This window comes from Pseudorasbora parva, chromosome 4, assembly GCF_024679245.1.
Source record: "Pseudorasbora parva isolate DD20220531a chromosome 4, ASM2467924v1, whole genome shotgun sequence".
NCBI lineage: Eukaryota > Metazoa > Chordata > Actinopteri > Cypriniformes > Gobionidae > Pseudorasbora > Pseudorasbora parva.
Genome location: NC_090175.1, coordinates 26,358,294 through 26,377,089, shown reverse-complemented (window position 1 = coordinate 26,377,089; position 18,796 = coordinate 26,358,294). Strand labels below are relative to the sequence as shown.

The following is an 18,796-nucleotide window of genomic DNA, read 5'->3' as shown; positions in this document are numbered from 1 at the left end:
AATGTCCTCACAGCCGGTCACCCTGCCGCCCACTTTGACTGTCAACAACACCGCGTGCGGCACCCGGAAGCCCGGTCTGCAAAACGCACGTGCAGTATTACGCATAGTGCGTAAGCATATCGAATATTTATCGAACTGTTGTTATTGTTTTATCGAGGAAAAATATATTGTGATAATTATCGTTATCGTTTTATCGCCCAGCCCTACTTAGCATACATCATTGAATCGGATTAGACCATTAGCATCACACTCAAAAGACTTTTACTATATTTTCCTATTTAAAACTTGACTCTTCTGTTGTTACATCGTGTACTAAGACCAACGGAAAATGAAAAACACATTTTTTGAGGCCGATATAGCTAGGTACTGTTTTCTGCGTAATATCACTGCTGCACCCATTGCATGGCAGCAAAGTTCCCTGATTATTACACAGGCATGAGAGAATAGTCTATAATCGGTCTAAAAATCAAAACTTTTAATTTTCTGTTGGTCTTAGTACACGATGTACAGAACTACAGAATAGTAATGTTATCTTTGAAAATATTATCTTTGAAAAAATAAAGTCTTTAGTCATTTTTGAGAGTGATGCTAACGGTCTAATCCGATTCAATGATGTATGCTAAGCTACGCTAAAAATGCTACCGCCAGATACAGAGATCAGCTGAATGGATTCAAAAACGGTAAAACTCAACTGTTTAACTCTAAGGGACTTGGAAAATGAGCCTATTTTTTTAAAAAAGTGGAGTGTTCCTTTAAAATAAACCAGTCTCGTTCCTAGAGGGTAAAAGCGCTGAAATAGCTAAATGATTGGTATTTCATAATAACCCCACCCACTACTGTATTGTATACAGCCTATTGTATTGAATTCTATATTGTGTTGTACTGGAATCACATGTCACCAAACCCCCCCACCTCTTGGGATTACATAGCAAAATAAAAAATTATATTATATATATATATGTGTGTGTGTGTGTGTGTAAAACGATGTACAGTTCATAGCACGCGATGGTGAGCTTGCGACTGTGCATCTGCCACATGAAAAAACCAAAGGCCACATCCTGTGGTTTATGTTGCCACGGTGATGTATTGTTTTCATTATGGTCTACGCATAACCCATGATGGTGACTGGTGAATTGAGTCAGAACTGAAACCAGAGATGCTTTCCTGGGTAGTAATGTGCAATAGACTTATATTGCATAAAAACTTACATTTAAAGTTTAGGAAATAGAATGATATGTAATAGATGTATTAGATACAACATGTATATACAACATTAATTTAAATTTGGTCATGTCTGAATTTCCATATGATAATCTTCAGAGAAAGATTTCCCAAAACCGAAATAATGACTATTGAACCAGATAGGAGAAACTGAGCTTGGATCATACAAAAAGAAAAAGGACAGTCCCTGTATATTAAAGAGCTCAATGAAGAAACACTGCCACAGGAAGTATGGGTCAATGTCATGGGATCAAGTATATTTAGAACACGGTGTTCAAGGCAACTTGACTGCTGAAAATGTAGTTCAGAGTAAATTTGCTGTGGTTGGAAAGTGTATTTTCTGTGATGAGTAACTAGGGAGAGATACTTGGGGGGGGGGTGTTGTTGGTTTTTTTTTTTTTTTTTTTTTTATCATTAACAATGTTGAGAAAATAATTATAGCCATTTATAAGCCTGCAAAAAAACTGATCAAACATCTTTACATGGCGCTGATGCATCTGCCACTATCAAGCACTGTTAATGTAAGATTTGCTGGATTTAAAGTTCGAACAAGACAAATGGCAAGACGTACTGTCTATTAGGTTTGTTTTATTATTATAATTGAACATTTTTGCTCTGTGAGTAAAAGAGGAGCCATTACAGACAACCTATTCAAATTAGCATATAAACTCTGCTTTACATTGTTTGCAGATAAATTGAGAATAAAGAAAACTAAAATATATCAATAATCTCGGTTTCTGTAGGTCTGCGTTCATTTTGTCAGAACTTTTGGACAAACTTTTATTAACATTATGTTTAGTTACCAAAACAAATTTAGTAGCTTGATCCTCTTGCCATTTTCACCACATGATGGTGAGTCATGCAACTTGTATGTGAGTGGGGGAAAAAATCAACTCCAAGGAGATTCAAGCCCATGTAATTTACCGAGTTCTTTGGCACTTCGTAAACATTCAACCCACTTTTTCCGTAGTGCATCAGGGTAAATAACTGGGCTAGTAGGCAACTACTTTTAACTCCTTGCTAAACTTAATAGATATTTAAACGAGTGACGACTTCGTTATACAGCAGGGCGTTTAAGAAGAGTCAGAAATCGACGACTTTGTTCCCGTTGTTATTTTAGGACTGATACTGTAGCCTACGTCCCAGACAGTGTAAGAATTGTTACGAATACGAGCGCTGTTACCAAAACAAAATGTAAACAGTTTAGATAGGGAACCATACCTTGTGCTCTTGTTGCCGCAAGACTGGCCAGAATAAGTAAAATCCACGTGTAGGACGTCATCTTCTGTGAAAAGGTGTAAGATTAAAAGAAACCTAAATTCTCAAACAAATGAGCACTTTACAAGACTTGAAACGTCGTAGATGTTCTGGAAAGGAAAGTTTAGTTGAGCAGCAAGTACCCACCCCTCTGAGTGATCCGACTGTGAACTAGTTATCTAATGTCTAATTTGAGTGATTCAAAACAGTGCAGGAAGAAGACCCGCCTCGACACGCCCTACCTGCGTCCTCCTGGCTTTTGTTCGAAGCTGGTTCGAATTCAGAATAATATTATAGAACATGTATAACTTCTATTGTAGAAGCCTACGCAAAATATACCTTTTTGTTTAGTGTTATATGGGTCTTTTATATTTAAAAGCAATTAGTGACATTGCAAATGAACAAAATGAGCAAATGACATTTTGTCACATGTAGCCTACAATGGTGAGCTAATGCAGCTAACAATTTTAGGTTATAAGAACGTTTCCTTAACGTCCCTCTTAAGTTATAAAATCGTTTTCGGAATGTTCTAGGAACGTTAAAATGTCCAGTTTGTGAAACGTTGTATTAACGTTCTCATTAGGTATTATTAGGGTGTGGAGTATGATTAAATAGGCCTAAAATATTCCTGTTTTCTCCTTTACTGTACTTGCTTTTGTTTATTGACATCTTATTCTTTCTTAAAAAAAGGTAAACCACTTTTATAATTGACTTTTATAAACATATTTTATATATATATATATATATATATATATATATATATATATATATATATATATATATATATATATATATATATATAATTAGTTTACTAGATTTTTCTTCTGATTGTAATACATATATATATATATATAGATAGATAGAGAGAGAGAGAGAGAGAGAGAGAGAGAGAGAGAGAGAGACAGACAGATAGATAGATAGATAGATAGATAGATAGATAGATAGATAGATAGATAGATAGATAGATAGATAGATAGATAGATAGATAGATAGATAGATAGATAGATAGATAGATAGATACGAAAATAGCATTTAAGTGTCATTAAGTTGTCACTGGATATAAAAAATTATGTTTTTGAAGTTTAAGAAAAGCTGTTTGACTAATTTGTAATGACTAATACTTTTTTAATGAAGTAACGTTTTTAAAACGTTCTACTAATAATGTAAGAATAAAGTTTTAAAGCTAACGTTTTAGAACGTTAATATAGTGAATAACGTTGGCACAACGTTCTAATAAAGCAAGAGCGGTTTTTGATAACTTTAAGAGAACTTTCAGAGAACGTCAGTCAATGTTCTGAGAATGTTCCCTGTTAGCTGATATCTTTGGTGTAAAATTATTTGCAGGTTTTTTTGTTTGTTGTTTTATCTGCGTCATGCCTTCAAGTAGGCTATCTTAATCGGAGGAAGATGGCTGTTCCTTCTTTTAGTGAATTTCACGAAAATACATCAAGATTAACTCTGCTTAAAAAATAAAGACCTAAATGCGCATTAGGTGAGTTTTAATATTTTACATTTTAAATTAATCTATGAAGCCACTGTATCAGGTTATATTAGGCTAATTATTACAATACAATTAGGCTATATTAGCTAGCTTAAATAAAAAAAAAAAACATTAAGCAAGGCACACAGTTAAATACAAACAAACAAATAAATAAACAAAAAGAAGGGATCCTTTCATTGTACTTCTGAGATCAAGTTCTCTATATACTAAAAGTTTTGTGGGCCTTTTTAATCTTCATACAACTCAATGATGGAAAGTAATTACAAAAAATAATAATTAAAAAATGTTTAATAGGGCCTAGTCCTAGAGGAAGGCTACAGGTTTTGTCTTCATATATTTGCATTTATGTGAAAATCTTTCCCAGAATCAGTTGTCTTTATGTCAACCTGACAGAAAATACAGGCCTTTATATTTTCCTAAAAATTAAACTAGTGTCTTAAAAATTCACTTGACGGACCATTGAATATTTTAAAATGTGTTTCCATGGCCTTAGTAGCCACTGAAAAGCTACTGTAGTCTACAGTATTCACAATATTTTTTTTTATTTTGTATTTTTTTTACTAAAGGTTTATCATAAGCTTGCAAAATACATGTATAATATAGAAGTGTCTGATATAATGTAAAGTTGAAAAAAGAGCGAACAGGTTGCATTGCCTTGAGGTCATTACCATTAAAAAGAAGGTATGGAAGTTCACAAGATCCATCTATTATGTTGACAGAAGTGTTATTAACTAGATTCATAAAGCTTTTTGGAATGGCATTTAAAACACGCTCAAATTGTTTATGTTCACATTGTTAATTATATTTAGTACAAAACTAAAAGTTCATTAAATGAAGAACTGACCAGACACCTTTTTCAAGCCATGCATAGACACTTGTATCTGGATAAAATAAATCCATTATTCCATATCAGAGTTCTGTGTGGTTGTGGTTGTATGACGACTTCCTATATAGATCTGCTGGTGAAAAGATAATTTGATTGGCAGTCTGGAGAGTAAAATCACATCTCAGCTGGAAATCAATTCCACCCAATGTTCTTCTAGGAAGGCAAAAACAGAAACTAGATTAATTTGTTATGAAAAGTTTAAGCCATTTTACCTTCAACGTACCATTTATACAATAAAAGTCAAAGGCTTGTAAACCACCATTTTCATAACCTTTATATGTTGTGCTCTCTTTATAGTGGACACGCTTTCTCCATATAAAACTGAATTTAATTTGATTTATAGTCTTAATAGCTCTATTAGAGAGAGACAAGATGCAGGATGAATGCATCTGGAAAGACGAGTTAAATAAATCCTTCCAAAAATAGAAGGATAGTCTCTTTGCATCCATGCATCAAGTCTGCTTTTGCATTCATTCCATCAATTCCAGACATTTTGGTTTTTCATCATAACCTTATCTTCAGAAATGTGTATGCCGAAATATTTGACACTCAACGTGATTGGAATATTATATGCAGTTTTAAGAGGCCAAAATAAATAATAAAGGGGGTGGGCAGCCTTGTTTAACTCTTCTCTTAATATCAAAGTGAAGTTTCTGTTAGCAACTGAGGTATTGGTATTTGTGTAGAGTGTCCGAATAACATTACATTAATTTTCAGCAAAGGTGATGTGATTTGTTGTTACAGCTGTATTATATCTGCCACGAACACAAACACATTTATTATAGTATATGGCGTCCACTTTTGGGGACAGTTAATTTAACTCTGTTTAGGGTTCATTTATCATGGTAATTTTCTCCAAACCACTTGAGGGCAGTGTCAGTAGACTGACAGCAGTATTATAACAATTCCAAATATTCATTGCTTGATGACATCATTAATCCAAGATGCTGCGATAGCCATGTGCCAAATGCCGCACTCTGAAAATATATAAATTTTTACTGCTTGTTCAAATTGCTTAGTTAAAATGAGCAAAAGCGACACAAATGCTATACATTTTGTTTAAACTTTATTTGATGGTGTTCAATCAACTTAAATCTAAGTCAAATTGAAGTCAAACTTAATCCATTTGTGTTGTGTTACATGAATGATTTGTGTTGCATTAAAGTCCCAGTGAACCAGAAGTAGCGAGTGAGTTTTCTTCAGTGCTGTGACGTATTTCCAAGTGAAACGGAATATTGAACAGAGGGCAGGGTTTGACCTCAGCGCTCCTCCTCTCCATCTCAGGCTCATAGCAGACGTATGGTTGGAGGGGAGTGGTTACGCAATTTAAACCACTAGTCATCAAACCGACATCATCTTAGAAGGAACACCATTTTCAGACCCCTTTAACCTATTTCTTAACCGCACGGTAGACCTTATTTGAGTGTTAAAAAATGCAGTCAAAAGAAGGAGATGAGACAAAATTCTTCTACGGCTCTATTGCTCTACCCCGGTCTGATTTTGGCATGGAGGGATGGGACTTTTCAGTTTTCAGGTGACAGTATCAGTTTGCACACTTCAGTCGTTCACACAAAAAAGGAAGTTGCTGATCGTTTATCAAATAATAGGGTCAAACAAGATATCAGTAAAGTAGGGAATCAAACCATAATTATGTAGTGTGGAGTCCAAACAATAATATATATGTGCCAGCAAAGCCCAGCTCTAGGTTTCATGTAACTACCGTTATAGATCCTACAATATGTGTTTAATTGTATTTTATATTAATTGTTTTTAATAACTGGGCTGATATACATAGCATAACATGCCATAATAAAAACATAATATTACATATTGTCATCTGTGAGTTTTTGTCACCTTTTACGCCTTATTTGCATGGTGTCCACATATGTGGGCAGTTAAATAGTTTTTAAATAAAACTACATTTTGTAAAAATGAAAATGGATTTCAATTTTAACATCATATTAAAGTGATAGAAATAAAGTTAAAATAAATCTAGATAATGTTTTTCATAAATCATTCATGAAAGGATATACCGGTAGGCTATATATAGTCGGTAGGCTACAGCATAATTTTAATATTTTTTAGCATGTATTTTATTTTTTATTTTTGCTGAAACATTATTGGACTTGCATGTGTCTTACTTTGGGTGTGCTTTAAAAGAATGCATTTCCGCATGGAGCACGCTCTAGCATACAGAATAGACTTCTTACGCCATCTTGTGTTGAACGAAGGCGCTGCAACAACAGAAGCGCAGGCTGCTCTAAAGCATGAATTTAGAAGTACAATGACAAATATTTCACCCTCTGAGAATCACCCTTATCGGATACATAACCTCACTGGCGCAGTTGGGATTAAAGTTAGGCTAAAATAAAACAGTCCTTATGATATCATCTTTGTCGACGGCTTGGTGACTACAGTTTAGGGACACAACCTACTAGGCTACATATAAAATAAATATTTACTAGAGCATTTACATAGCTACATAGGCCTATATATAAAATTGAATGATGATTTTATTTTAATAGTTGATTTAGTTAACATAGCACAGCATCTTTTGAGCGAGCATTGGATGATGGGTATCCTGAAGGGACCCAGAGTATGTGCCCCCTTGCGCAAATGGTGTGAGAGATCACCAATGGAAGAGGCAGCGCTTTTTCGCGTGTCATATTTTTGAAGAGCCACGCGTTTCACTCTAGGTTCCCCACTCAGCACGCACCAATGCAGATACGGACTGAAACGGACGCTGCTGGCGCCTGAACGTGTATCCATCTTCATTGCGCTCACGGTGCTTTTCTCCAGCTCGCCGGTATCATGCAGTCTTTAATATCCCCTGTCACCAAAGCAATACTGGTTGCACTGTTTATTTTTGCGATCCTGCTCATTTTGTACGTGATATTATGGTATATATGTCGAGATGTGGATTGTGATCACGGAATTTGATTGGCATTATTGGATGCGTCTTTAAGGACATGCACCGGGTGTCCCAGCGTTGGCACTGATCAACGAGGGAGCAAAGGGTGACTCTGGTAAGTTCCATGTGACTAACCCGTTTAACTCCAGGAATAAGATTTAGGGATAGACAGCAGTGATTCGGTATAATTTTAATATAGGCTACTGACATAGACTGGGGTGTCCCTTTCCACTAACGTGTTGCGCTTCACTGGCCGTCGGTAACCATTGCAAAGACCTGCTTTCCTTCCACCTGTTAATGTGGGATCTCCAATTCAAATCATTTACACATGTTTAATTTTAAGCTTATAAACTAACTCGAAATCAGGGCGTCAAGAATGAACGTTTTAGCCTATTACATATGTTCTCGCTTATATTGAATTTAGTTAGCTGCCATTTATGAAATAACTTTTCTCAATTATATGTAAAGGACTAAATCACCTTTCATGAATTCAGTTCTTTCTTTCCCAAATAGACAGAGTGACACTGCTGCGCTGTGAGCAAACATTACCAAAAAAAGTTGGCACAGATATGATATCAAGGGGTCGCAAATGTTTTTAAGCGTGGCATCTGTTGAGTGCCATCTCCTAGTGCCAGGAGTTTATATGTCACTCCTTTCGTCTGTCGTGGTATATGGATACACACTAAAAGCGAATTTGTGACACCAGTTAATCGTACTGGAAGTTTTTGAAATCCTATGGCAAGCCCTATTAACATTTATTCATTTAAATCAAATGGTGTCTACTGTATTTTTAGTAATCTACTAGTATATGTGTCCTAGGCAAATGAGTAATCGAAAATTAAAAAGTATCTTTTATTTCACTCATAACTTATTAATAGCCAGGGCTGACTATTCAAATAGTCATTACATGTTCGTTAGTGTCAAAAAAAGCTTGCAGCGTTTTTTTTGTTTTGAAAAAAATTGGATTTTAGCCTTTATCTATTTCTAAAGATTTATTTTCAGAAAATATTTATATTTATGAGACTGTCCATCACTAGTAACAATGTATACATTTTATAGTAGCCTATATGAATTAGAAACAAAATAGACTAGGCCTATTTGGGTTTATAAAATAAATGTTATTACGGCTTGCCATAGAAACCTGTGGTACTGTTGTGCGCTTGGGATGTGAGAGCGTTTAGAATTTGGTTCGTGCCTTAATCCATTCGTAATGCACATTTTCAATAAAAACTCAATGCTACAGCTTTAGATGTCTTTATATTTAAACGTTTTTTATTCAACAATGTATAATCTACAAGAAACCTGCATATTAGGCGACATGCAATGCTTTAATAGCCTACTGCGTTATCTTTTTCACTGCTTGAGTAGCCTATATAGATTTATCTATTTCTTCTTTTGCAAACCGGCCACAATTTCACACCACGAGCATAGTGAGTCACCGATTAAATACTCCACTCTGAACGTGAGAAGAATCTCAAGTGTCAGCAGTCACCATAGCGCATCATGAGCGCGTCCAGCTGCCAAATTGCCCTCGAACCGGGGCCACCTATTGCAAGTGAGCTTGAGAAAGAACCGCTAGACCCAGGCGTTTGAGGTGAACTGCTATACCGACGGAACTCAAAGAGTTGCTTAGATTTCCTATCTGAAGGACAAATAGAGGGCAGATCTGTTGTAGTTAACACAGATTGTATTGTGTTTGTTAAAGATGACTCAAGATGTTGAAGATGTTCATCTGAATATAAAAGCATTAGACTTGAATAAAAACTCATAAGGATACTATAAATAATGCATTGAATGTATTTAGGTGTGTGCAAGACAGAGACAAGAATTATTTTAGTAGTACACTGACATTCCAAATTCATTACAGAATGACCACTTATAATTGTTAAGACTGACTGCCCATACCAGTGTCCAACAAACCATCTATCACACATGAAAAAAAAGATAGATTGATAAATGTGGCAAGAAAATAAATGTAAAACATATAGGCTTAACAATAAATGAAACACCTTTTGAAATGCCTATTGATATTGCTCATTTTTATTGCTCATTATCATCAGTGACATTAGATCCTAAATCACAATTTATGAAATACATCCCATAAGACTCCCATAAAACTGTGGTTAATCTGTGAACCCACCAATCAACATATTTCGGGCCAAAGCATCATCTGTCTTCAACTTTCTACATATTCATTTACTCCTGCTGTTTTATCCAGTAGTCCATATTGCTGACATAATTTAGGCAAAAGGTCCTTGGTCTTGAACTTTCTAGACATAATCATTGACTCCTGATGTTTTATAAGCTAGGAAGTACATATTTGACTTACTGGACATATTTCAGACCAAAGCATACTTGATGTCAACATTTCTGTACATACTCATTTACTCCTGATGTTCCATGTTGAAAATTAGCATTAGCTATAACCTCTGTATGCTGCGCATCAGTTTGCAGTAATTTTATTGTGACTATGTTTGACTGCATTGTAAATAAAGAAATCAATAAATCAACATACAGTTCCCCACACATTGAACATATTTCTGGCCAAAAAGTACTCGGACATTAACTTTGTAGACATAGTCATAGACACGTTCTGATGTCACATCAGCCATATTTTACTGGGCATAGTTCTGGCCAACCACCTGTCCTGTCCCTCCTATAAAAGTCAGGTTACCAAAACTTAAAATATCCAAAAAAGTTCATAATGGTGTTGTCATATCCACAAATGAATAAGTGTTTTAATCGAAGTCTTGTAAACATGGATACAAAGAGAAAATTACATTAAATGCATAAACTCAAATATGCTCATTTTAGTTTTCATGTTTACCATGATCTGTTCATTATATAAAGTGATTATATCTCTACTAAGGACTTGGATTAGGGAACTAATTCATATGGATTACTTCCATGATGCTTTTATGACCTTTTTGGAGCTTCTCTAAGTTTTGGTTACTTGCACTTTCAATGGAGGGACATAATATTCATAATGAAGATGAGCAAAGGTCCAGTGAAGATAAATTATGACAGAATGTTCATTTTTGGGTGAACTGTCCCTCTAAGCTCACTCATGTTATACTCCATGTGTGCATATGCAACAAATTACACAACTGTTCTTGGAACAGTGAAACTGGAAGGAGGGAGGGAGGGAGAGAGAGAGAGAGAGAGAGAGAGAGAGAGAGAGAGAGAGAGAGAGAGAGAGAGAGAGAGAGAGAGAGAGAGAGAGAGAGAGAGAGAGAGAGAATACGAAGAGGTAGAGTGAGAGATGGGGGAGGGTTGAAGCTCCCAGGTTAAAAGTGCTGTTGTTCTGAATGCATTCTGACAAGGAGTCAGTAGATACAAACAAACTCTGAAGGGGAAAATACAACAGCTGTTTTGCTATCCAGCATCCAGAGTAAGTGGAAAAGAAGGAGAGTTAGAGTGAGAGAGAGAGAGAGAGAGAGAGAGAGAGAGAGAGAGAGAGAGAGAGAGAGAGAGAGAGAGAGAGAGAGAGACTGAGTTTATGCGCGAGTGGATGTTTGTCTGGAGGCTTAGCACTTCTGGAAAGAAACGACAGTGAGTAGGGATTCAGGTCAGCGTTGTTAGAACATGCTCAGGAGGAAGCAAACTCCCTGGCCCTGATACGATAAAGCAACATCTCTGCTGAAATAGATGAAGACAATGAGTGAGAGAAACAAGATAGGAGATCTGGTCTCACCTCTGGTCACACTGACATGTCATTATTAGAAGTTTTCATTTTTGATCAGTGGTATTGATTTAACCAGCGAGGACAAATCTTGAGAGCTGTGTGGAATAGCAAGTTGTCATTTTGTCAGACCTCAGCCTGTTCTGTGTTGTCCATCTGACCCACGTCCAACATTTTCCCTTTTTTCCTGAATTGCCATACATTATAAAAATTTAGTAACGGGTCAAAGATAGAATTTCCTGGTGCCCAGATTCCACAATTTGAGACATCCAGCCTCTTCTTCTCAGACAAAATCCCTTCTTGAGAGCACTTCCAGGAGAAAATGTCTGTTTACATAGTTCAAGTCAAACATCAAGGATTCTCCACAACCTGCTGTCACTGCACCAAAGCTGAGCCCCAGGTTTGTGTTCCCGTCTCTTGAGGCGTTTTCATGGCACACATGCCCCTTGTATGACAGTAGGCTACATAAATTGCCTGTTCGCTCCCATCAGGAAAAACCTGCATGTGCCGAGAATGTAGAGCGAAACAGTCCGAGATTTTTTCATTCCGTCACACGGTAAATGCAAGCAAGCAAGGAAATAAAGAAAGAAAGAAAGTTTGGTAACACATTACAATACGAGTGCATAAATATGCACTACTTCATGCTTAAATAATGCACAGAGATAATCATGAGTAAATTATGAGGAACTTAACCATTTATTAATGATTACTACATCAGCATAATGAAGATTCTATATGATTAATATATTAAGTAATCATTAAATTGTTATTAGTTAAGTGTGTTATAATGTTTTAATTCATTAATAACATTATATTAAATAATAATGTAAATCAACGTGTTAATTGGCACAACAGGTCAAAGCCATGCATTTCAACTTCCAGTTGTTTGCTTTAATTAATCATTAGCTAATGATTTACAGTATTATTATGTTGACTTTACTTGTTGTGGCACATGACTATTAACTGATGGATTAAGTAATATGTTATTGTGTTTTTATTTAATTTCGAATTGGTTTATATCTATGTGCCTCATCAAGTAGTCATAGCATAATATCTTTGTAAATCATTAGCTAATGATTCATTAAAGCAGACAACTGGAAGTTGAAATGAAATGAAATTAAATGACATTTATTGTAACTATACACATGTACAATGAGATTAAGAGCAACTCATTTTCAGTACCAGCAATAAACATAACATAGAATTAAATACTAGTGCAAAGGAGAGGTTATTATTATAAATATTATTAAAAAGATCAAATATTTAAATATTGCACATAAGTCCGGTGGGTTACAGAGTTCCGACTTCACATGGCTAAATGCATGGCTTTGACCCATTGTGGTAATTAACCCTTAAATGCATGACTGTTTCGCCAAACATTCTTAGATATTCGGGTCGTTAGCAACCCGGATCTATATTTAACTTGGATAGACCGCTACCTGTCGCGATAATATATAAAACTCCTGATGTTAGAGTAACAGTTACAGAAGAATAAAATAAAACCTATTTCATTACCTTTTGGAGCTTGAAAGGGTTCAGTTTGAGCAGATTTAATACCATCATCATACACTCACCTAAAGGATTATTATGAACATCATATTAATACTGTGATTGACCCCCTTTTGCCTTCAGAACTGCCTTAACCCTTAGATGCAAACCTCGGGTCGTTAGCGACCCAAGACGTCACTCACTACCCTCCTCCTCATTCATTTTTTAAAAGTTAGACATCAACCTTCATAGTATTCCTCAATCAATCCATTTTAAACAATATAACAAGAAAAAAATAATAGAATTATTAGAATAGTTTTTTGTCAAAATTGTATAGGGTTGCTAACGACCCGATGTGTGTAGGATTGTACATATTTTTTTTTTTTGCACAATGATAAATTAATCTATAATGACGAAATAGGGCGCAATTCACCTTTATTCCACAAGGTGGCGCAATGATGAAGTGAAGTTTCACTCATAGTTACCTCTGAAAGAAAACGAAACAATAATAATTATATGCAAAACTTGAAATGGCTCAGCGATTTACTGCAGAGCAAGAACTAAACACAATCAAATATTAGTGTCAAAGTCAATTGATCATGGATCTGGTGAAGAAGCTGTCAGTGATCAAAATATTGATTTTGAAGACGTTGAAAATGAGTTTGGAGAATATGTGCGAGATCGCGAATATTCAGATGCTGAATGTAAACGAGCTCTGACGAGGACAGATGATGATGGTATTAAACATCTGCTCAAACTGAATCCTTCCAAGCTCCAAAAGGTAAAGAAATAGGTTTTATTTTATTCTTCGGTAATTGTTACTCTAATATCAGGAGAGTTATATATTATCACGACAGGTAGAGGTCCATCCATGTTAAATATAGATCCGGGTCGCTAACGACAACGAATATGTAAATAGAAAAAGAAAGATAAATACAAAACAAAACCCACAAGGGGGCAAAATACATAATCAAACATAACTCAAAAACATATCAACAGGGAAATCACGGGGAAACGGAAGATGCAGACATCTGACCAAGACTGACAAACACAAGGAGCTTATAAAGGGAAGAAATCAAAAGGGAATCAGGGAACACAGGTGGGGCCAATAAACACTATAATCAGATAACAAGGGGGAGGGATCTGACAATAACAGGAGCACATGCTCAACATCACAAAACCCACATGTGCACACAAGACAGGACAGGCATGTGACATTACCCCCTTCCTTAAGGCTACCAGACACTCCACTAGGGACAGGAGGGACAGACCAGGGGGGCACGCGAGGGACAGACCAGGGAAAACAGACAAGGAAGGAACAGACAAGGGAGGGGTAAACAAGGGAGGAATAGGGAAAATAAAAAGTTCAAGGGGCCATGATGGCCTGCAGAGTTCAGGCAGCCAGGGCGGGAGCAGAGCAAGAAGCCTGGGTGGTGCAGGAGGAGACAAAGATTCCACCGCACCAAGTCCACCGGCACTGGGACCACTGGAACACGATCCATCGGAACTGGGACCACCGGAACACGATCCACCAGCACAGGGACCACTGGAACACAATCCACCGGCACAGGGTCCACCGGAACACAATCCACCGGCACAGGGACCACCGGAGTTGTGGATGACACCCTGTACTTCCTCCAAGCATGAAGGACTGCCACGACGAAGCATCCCATTACAGCCCTCCAGGCTGTGTCTGGACTCGGGACCACCGGAACACGATTCACCGTAACTGGGACCACCGGAACACCATCCACCGGAACACCATCCACTGGAACTGGGACCACCGGAACACGATCCACCGGCACAGGGATCACCGGAACATCATCCACCGGCACATGATCCACCGGCACAGGGACCACCGGAACAGACCAGGGGGGCACGCGAGGGACAGGGAAAACAGACAAGGAAGGAACAGACAAGGGAGGGGTAAACAAGGGAGGAATAGGGAAAATAAAAAGTTCAAGGGGCCATGATGGCCTGCAGAGTTCAGGCAGCCAGGGCGGGAGCAGAGCAAGAAGCCTGGGTGGTGCAGGAGGAGACAAAGATTCCACCGGCACCAAGTCCACCGGCACTGGGACCACCGGAACACGATCCACCGGAACTGGGACCACCGGAACATGATCCACCAGCACAGGGACCACTGGAACACGATCCACCGGCACAGGGTCCACCAGAACACGATCCACCGGCACAGGGACCACCGGAACATGATCCACCAGCACAAGGACCACTGGAACACGATCCACCGGCACAGGGTCCACCGGAACACGATCCACCGGCACAGGGACCACCGGAACACGATCCACCGGAACAGGGACCACCGGCACACGATCCACCGGCACAGGGACCAACGAAAAACGATCCACCGGCACAGAGACCACCGGAAAACGATCCCCCGGCACAGAGACCACCGGAAAACGATCCACCGGCACAGGGACCACCGGAACACGATCCACCGGCACAGGGACCCCCGGAACACGATCCACCGGCACAGGGACCACCGGAACACGATCCACCGGCACAGGGACCACTGGAACACGATCCACCCAGTGGCGATTTCTTTAAGACTACAAGGGAAGCTCGGCTTCCCTTATAATGTCACAAAATTAATGGTCAAATATGTACTATTTTATTGATTAAATGCGTTAGAAAACGTTCATCTCAAAGACGAGATGAAGATCAGTTATATAGCAGGTCGGTTGTCTCAATTTCCTTCTCATACATTCCCGCAGCGTCACAGTTCATTTCCCTATTGAAGCCCAGCGTCCATTGACTTCAATGGGGCTGCTTTGAACGTTTTTTTTCACCGCTTCGTGACTAGACGGTCATTGGATAAACGCTGCGATTATGTCCCGCCCACGGACGCTCAGCGTCTCTGGGGGTGAATGGGGAGTGGGCTGGCCCGGACTCCGAGCTTCTGCGTGATGATTGGAGGGTCTGTCGAAAGACTGCATCTCCTTTCGACTGACAGCGATTCTGTGCTATAAGGAATCACTGAAGCTATTCGCGCTCGTCCCATCCATCGCGGATTTCTCAAGTTCAGTCGAAATAAAAACTGCTGCAACCTATTTATTTGACATTTGCTTGGCGAAATTGCTTGATTTTCATCATACATTTCACACAATTATACACCACATTCCTTGTTTCAGTTTTACAGAGTTTTTTTTTTTTTTTTTTTTAGATCATTTTTTTTAGATCGTTCATTCACTAGGGTCACAGACCATTTTCTTGAAAAGGAACGTAGGGCAGAATTTACTTTTAAATAAATAGACAATTTTATGATGTAGGTCGAAAATGAGCTTCCCCTCTCTGACAGACCAGTAGCCGCCACTGGATCCACCAGAACTGGGACCACCGGCACAGAGACCACTGGAGTTGTGGATGACACCCTGTGCTTCTTCCAAGCATCGTCCTATAATGTTTTATAGTGCATTAACAGTCTGACAGTCATAAACAGGACTCAGGCCATAGCCTGTATGGAAAAATAAAATGTTAACTTACTGTTTGAAACAGCCAGTTATCAACTTAATCGATATGAAGTACCACTATGCAATCATCACAGCTTTTAGTTTGTCTACCGCATCAGATGTCCTCTCAAGCAGCTGGAATTTGTTTACGGGTGCCATAGCAACTCTCAACTGCCACCAGGACTTATGCGTTTTCAAGCTATTTATTTGTTGTAAAGTGTAAAAATAAACTTAGAAAAAATACATTTTAATGTCAGGCGCATTTGAAGTAGTTGATTGTTTGCTTACATGTGTAGGTTTAGGGAAAGTGCCATTATGCTAACATTATTTTCACAACTTCTTACGAAATAAAACGTTTATCCCTCTCTTGTCAACATTAGCTTGGTGCATGTAAGCACAGTATATATATATATTTGTAAAAAATATTTTAATAATACGGTTTTGCCGGTTATACAGTTCTAATGACGGTGTTTAGCTATAACCGTCGGTCTCACGGTTATACTAACCGTCACACCCCTAACTTAATCTATTATTCATATAGAATCTTCATTATGCTGATGCAGTGATCATTAATAAATGGTTTAGTTCCTCATGAGTAATACATTAACTCATGATTATCTGTGCATTAGTTAAGCATGAATGAATGCATATTAGTGCATTCGTATCGTCGAGTGTTACCGAAAAGTTTTTTTTTTCACTCTGTCACTAAATAGTTTGCAGTCAAAATGACTTGTGGCTTTTGACTTGTCGCTGCTGCTAGACTGCTTGTCAGGAAAAGAAAATATGATCATGTAACACCTATTTTAATGTCTCTGCACTGGCTCCCTGTCAAGAATAGGATTGACCTGAAAAGTTGGTTATTGGTTTATAAAGCCCTCAATGACCTAGCACCTCGCTATCTTACAGATCTGTTAGTTCCGTATAGCCCGCCTCGAGACTTGAGATCACGTGATTGTGGCCTACTGACAGTACACCTAGAGTTAGACTTAAAAATCACGGCGATCGTGCTTTCGCTACTGCTGGACCCAAACTCTATAATAGCCTTCCTCCCTATGGTCGCTACTTCTCTAAATACGTTTAAATCTTAAGACATTTTTATTTTCATTGGCTTTTAACACTGCTTAGTATGCTATCTTGGCTCTCCCTGTTTATTATTGATTGTTTATTTGTGTGCATGTTTTTGTTCTTTTACTTCTTATTTTTTTCTAGTTTTTTTTTTTTTAAACCTTATACAGCACTTTGGACAACCTTGGTTGTGTTTAAATGTGCTTTATAAATAAACATTGATTGATTACCAAAAGATTAAATAAATGAGGCCCAGAAGTATGAGATTTTTAATATATACAATAGTTGAAGTTGTTCAGTTCAACCTTTCAATGAAAGTGTTATGTGTATATGTATATGTATTTGACAAATTATACCATCCACATAACATTTTCAGTGAAAAGTTGAACTGAACAATTCACATGAACTTCAGCAGAACTTAAGCTGGTGAGCTGGCAACTCCACAAGAAAAACCTGATCCATGTTATCCAGAGAGATTTGAAAACGTTCCAAAAGCACATCGTGTGTAATTTGTTGTAAGCAAGAACATCTGACCTTTTTTAATATTTCTTTCTTTCTTTCTTTCTTTCTTTCTTTCTTTCTTTCTTTCTTTCTTTCTTTCTTTCTTTCTTTCTTTCTTTCTTTCTTTCTTTCTTTCTTTCTTTCTTTCTTTCTTTCTTTCTTTCTTTCTATATATCTATCCTAAGTATATCACTGCTGTTCAAAAGTTTGGGTTTGATATGGTTTTCTTTATGTTTTTAATGTCTCTTATGCTCACCAAGTCTGCATTTATTTGATCATAAATCATAAAACAGAGTAATATTGTAAAGTATTATTACATATTGAAATAAAGGCTGAATTTCCAGCATTCATTACATCAGTCTTCAGTGTCACATGATCCCTCAGAAGTCAAGCTGATTTGCTGCTCATTATTCCAGTTTCTCTCAGTCTCTTTGGTGCATTTCTCACATCAATATTTACATTTGCACAACAGTTAGTTCAACCTCCACAACTTTTAGTCATTTGTGCACATCATAGTAGCAGTTTCTCATTCCTTCCAATAAATTGCAAATGCTTTTGGACATTCATCAATTGCTTTCATACAACTCTCTGCTGTTTTATAACATTATCATTTGCTTATGTCATGTCAGTCAAAATTAACTATACTTGTGAATGCTGAATAGTCATTCCATATAAAACTAATAGTCCTCATTTCATTGCTTGAGTCATTATATACAAAAATGTTGAACTAGTTGTCAAAATCTGTCAAGCAAATTTTACAAATGTTTAAAATCTTTATTATTATTATATATTTTTTAAATGTCTCCTAAATTGACAA

General features: G+C 37.4%; 2 protein-coding genes across 4 annotated transcripts in view; one reads left to right on the top strand and one right to left on the bottom strand.

Moving 5' to 3' along the window:
• cd99 (CD99 molecule) overlaps nucleotides 1-2,693 on the bottom strand; it is a 41,292-nt gene extending 38,599 nt beyond the window's left edge. For 2 of the 3 annotated variants that reach the window (XM_067441419.1, XM_067441418.1), the window contains exon 1: nucleotides 2,443-2,619. In XM_067441419.1, coding sequence (XP_067297520.1) covers nucleotides 2,443-2,503 — 61 coding nt within the window. In that variant the 5' untranslated portion in view covers nucleotides 2,504-2,619. The other variant, XM_067441417.1, reaches the window with a different exon arrangement.
• A 4,765-nt stretch (nucleotides 2,694-7,458) lies between these two features.
• Nucleotides 7,459-18,796, top strand: part of dhrsx (dehydrogenase/reductase (SDR family) X-linked) — an 86,614-nt gene continuing 75,276 nt past the window's right edge. Inside the window, exon 1 of the mRNA XM_067441416.1 lies at nucleotides 7,459-7,891. The gene's annotated coding sequence lies outside the window, so the exon portion shown is untranslated. The remainder of the gene's footprint in view (nucleotides 7,892-18,796) is intronic.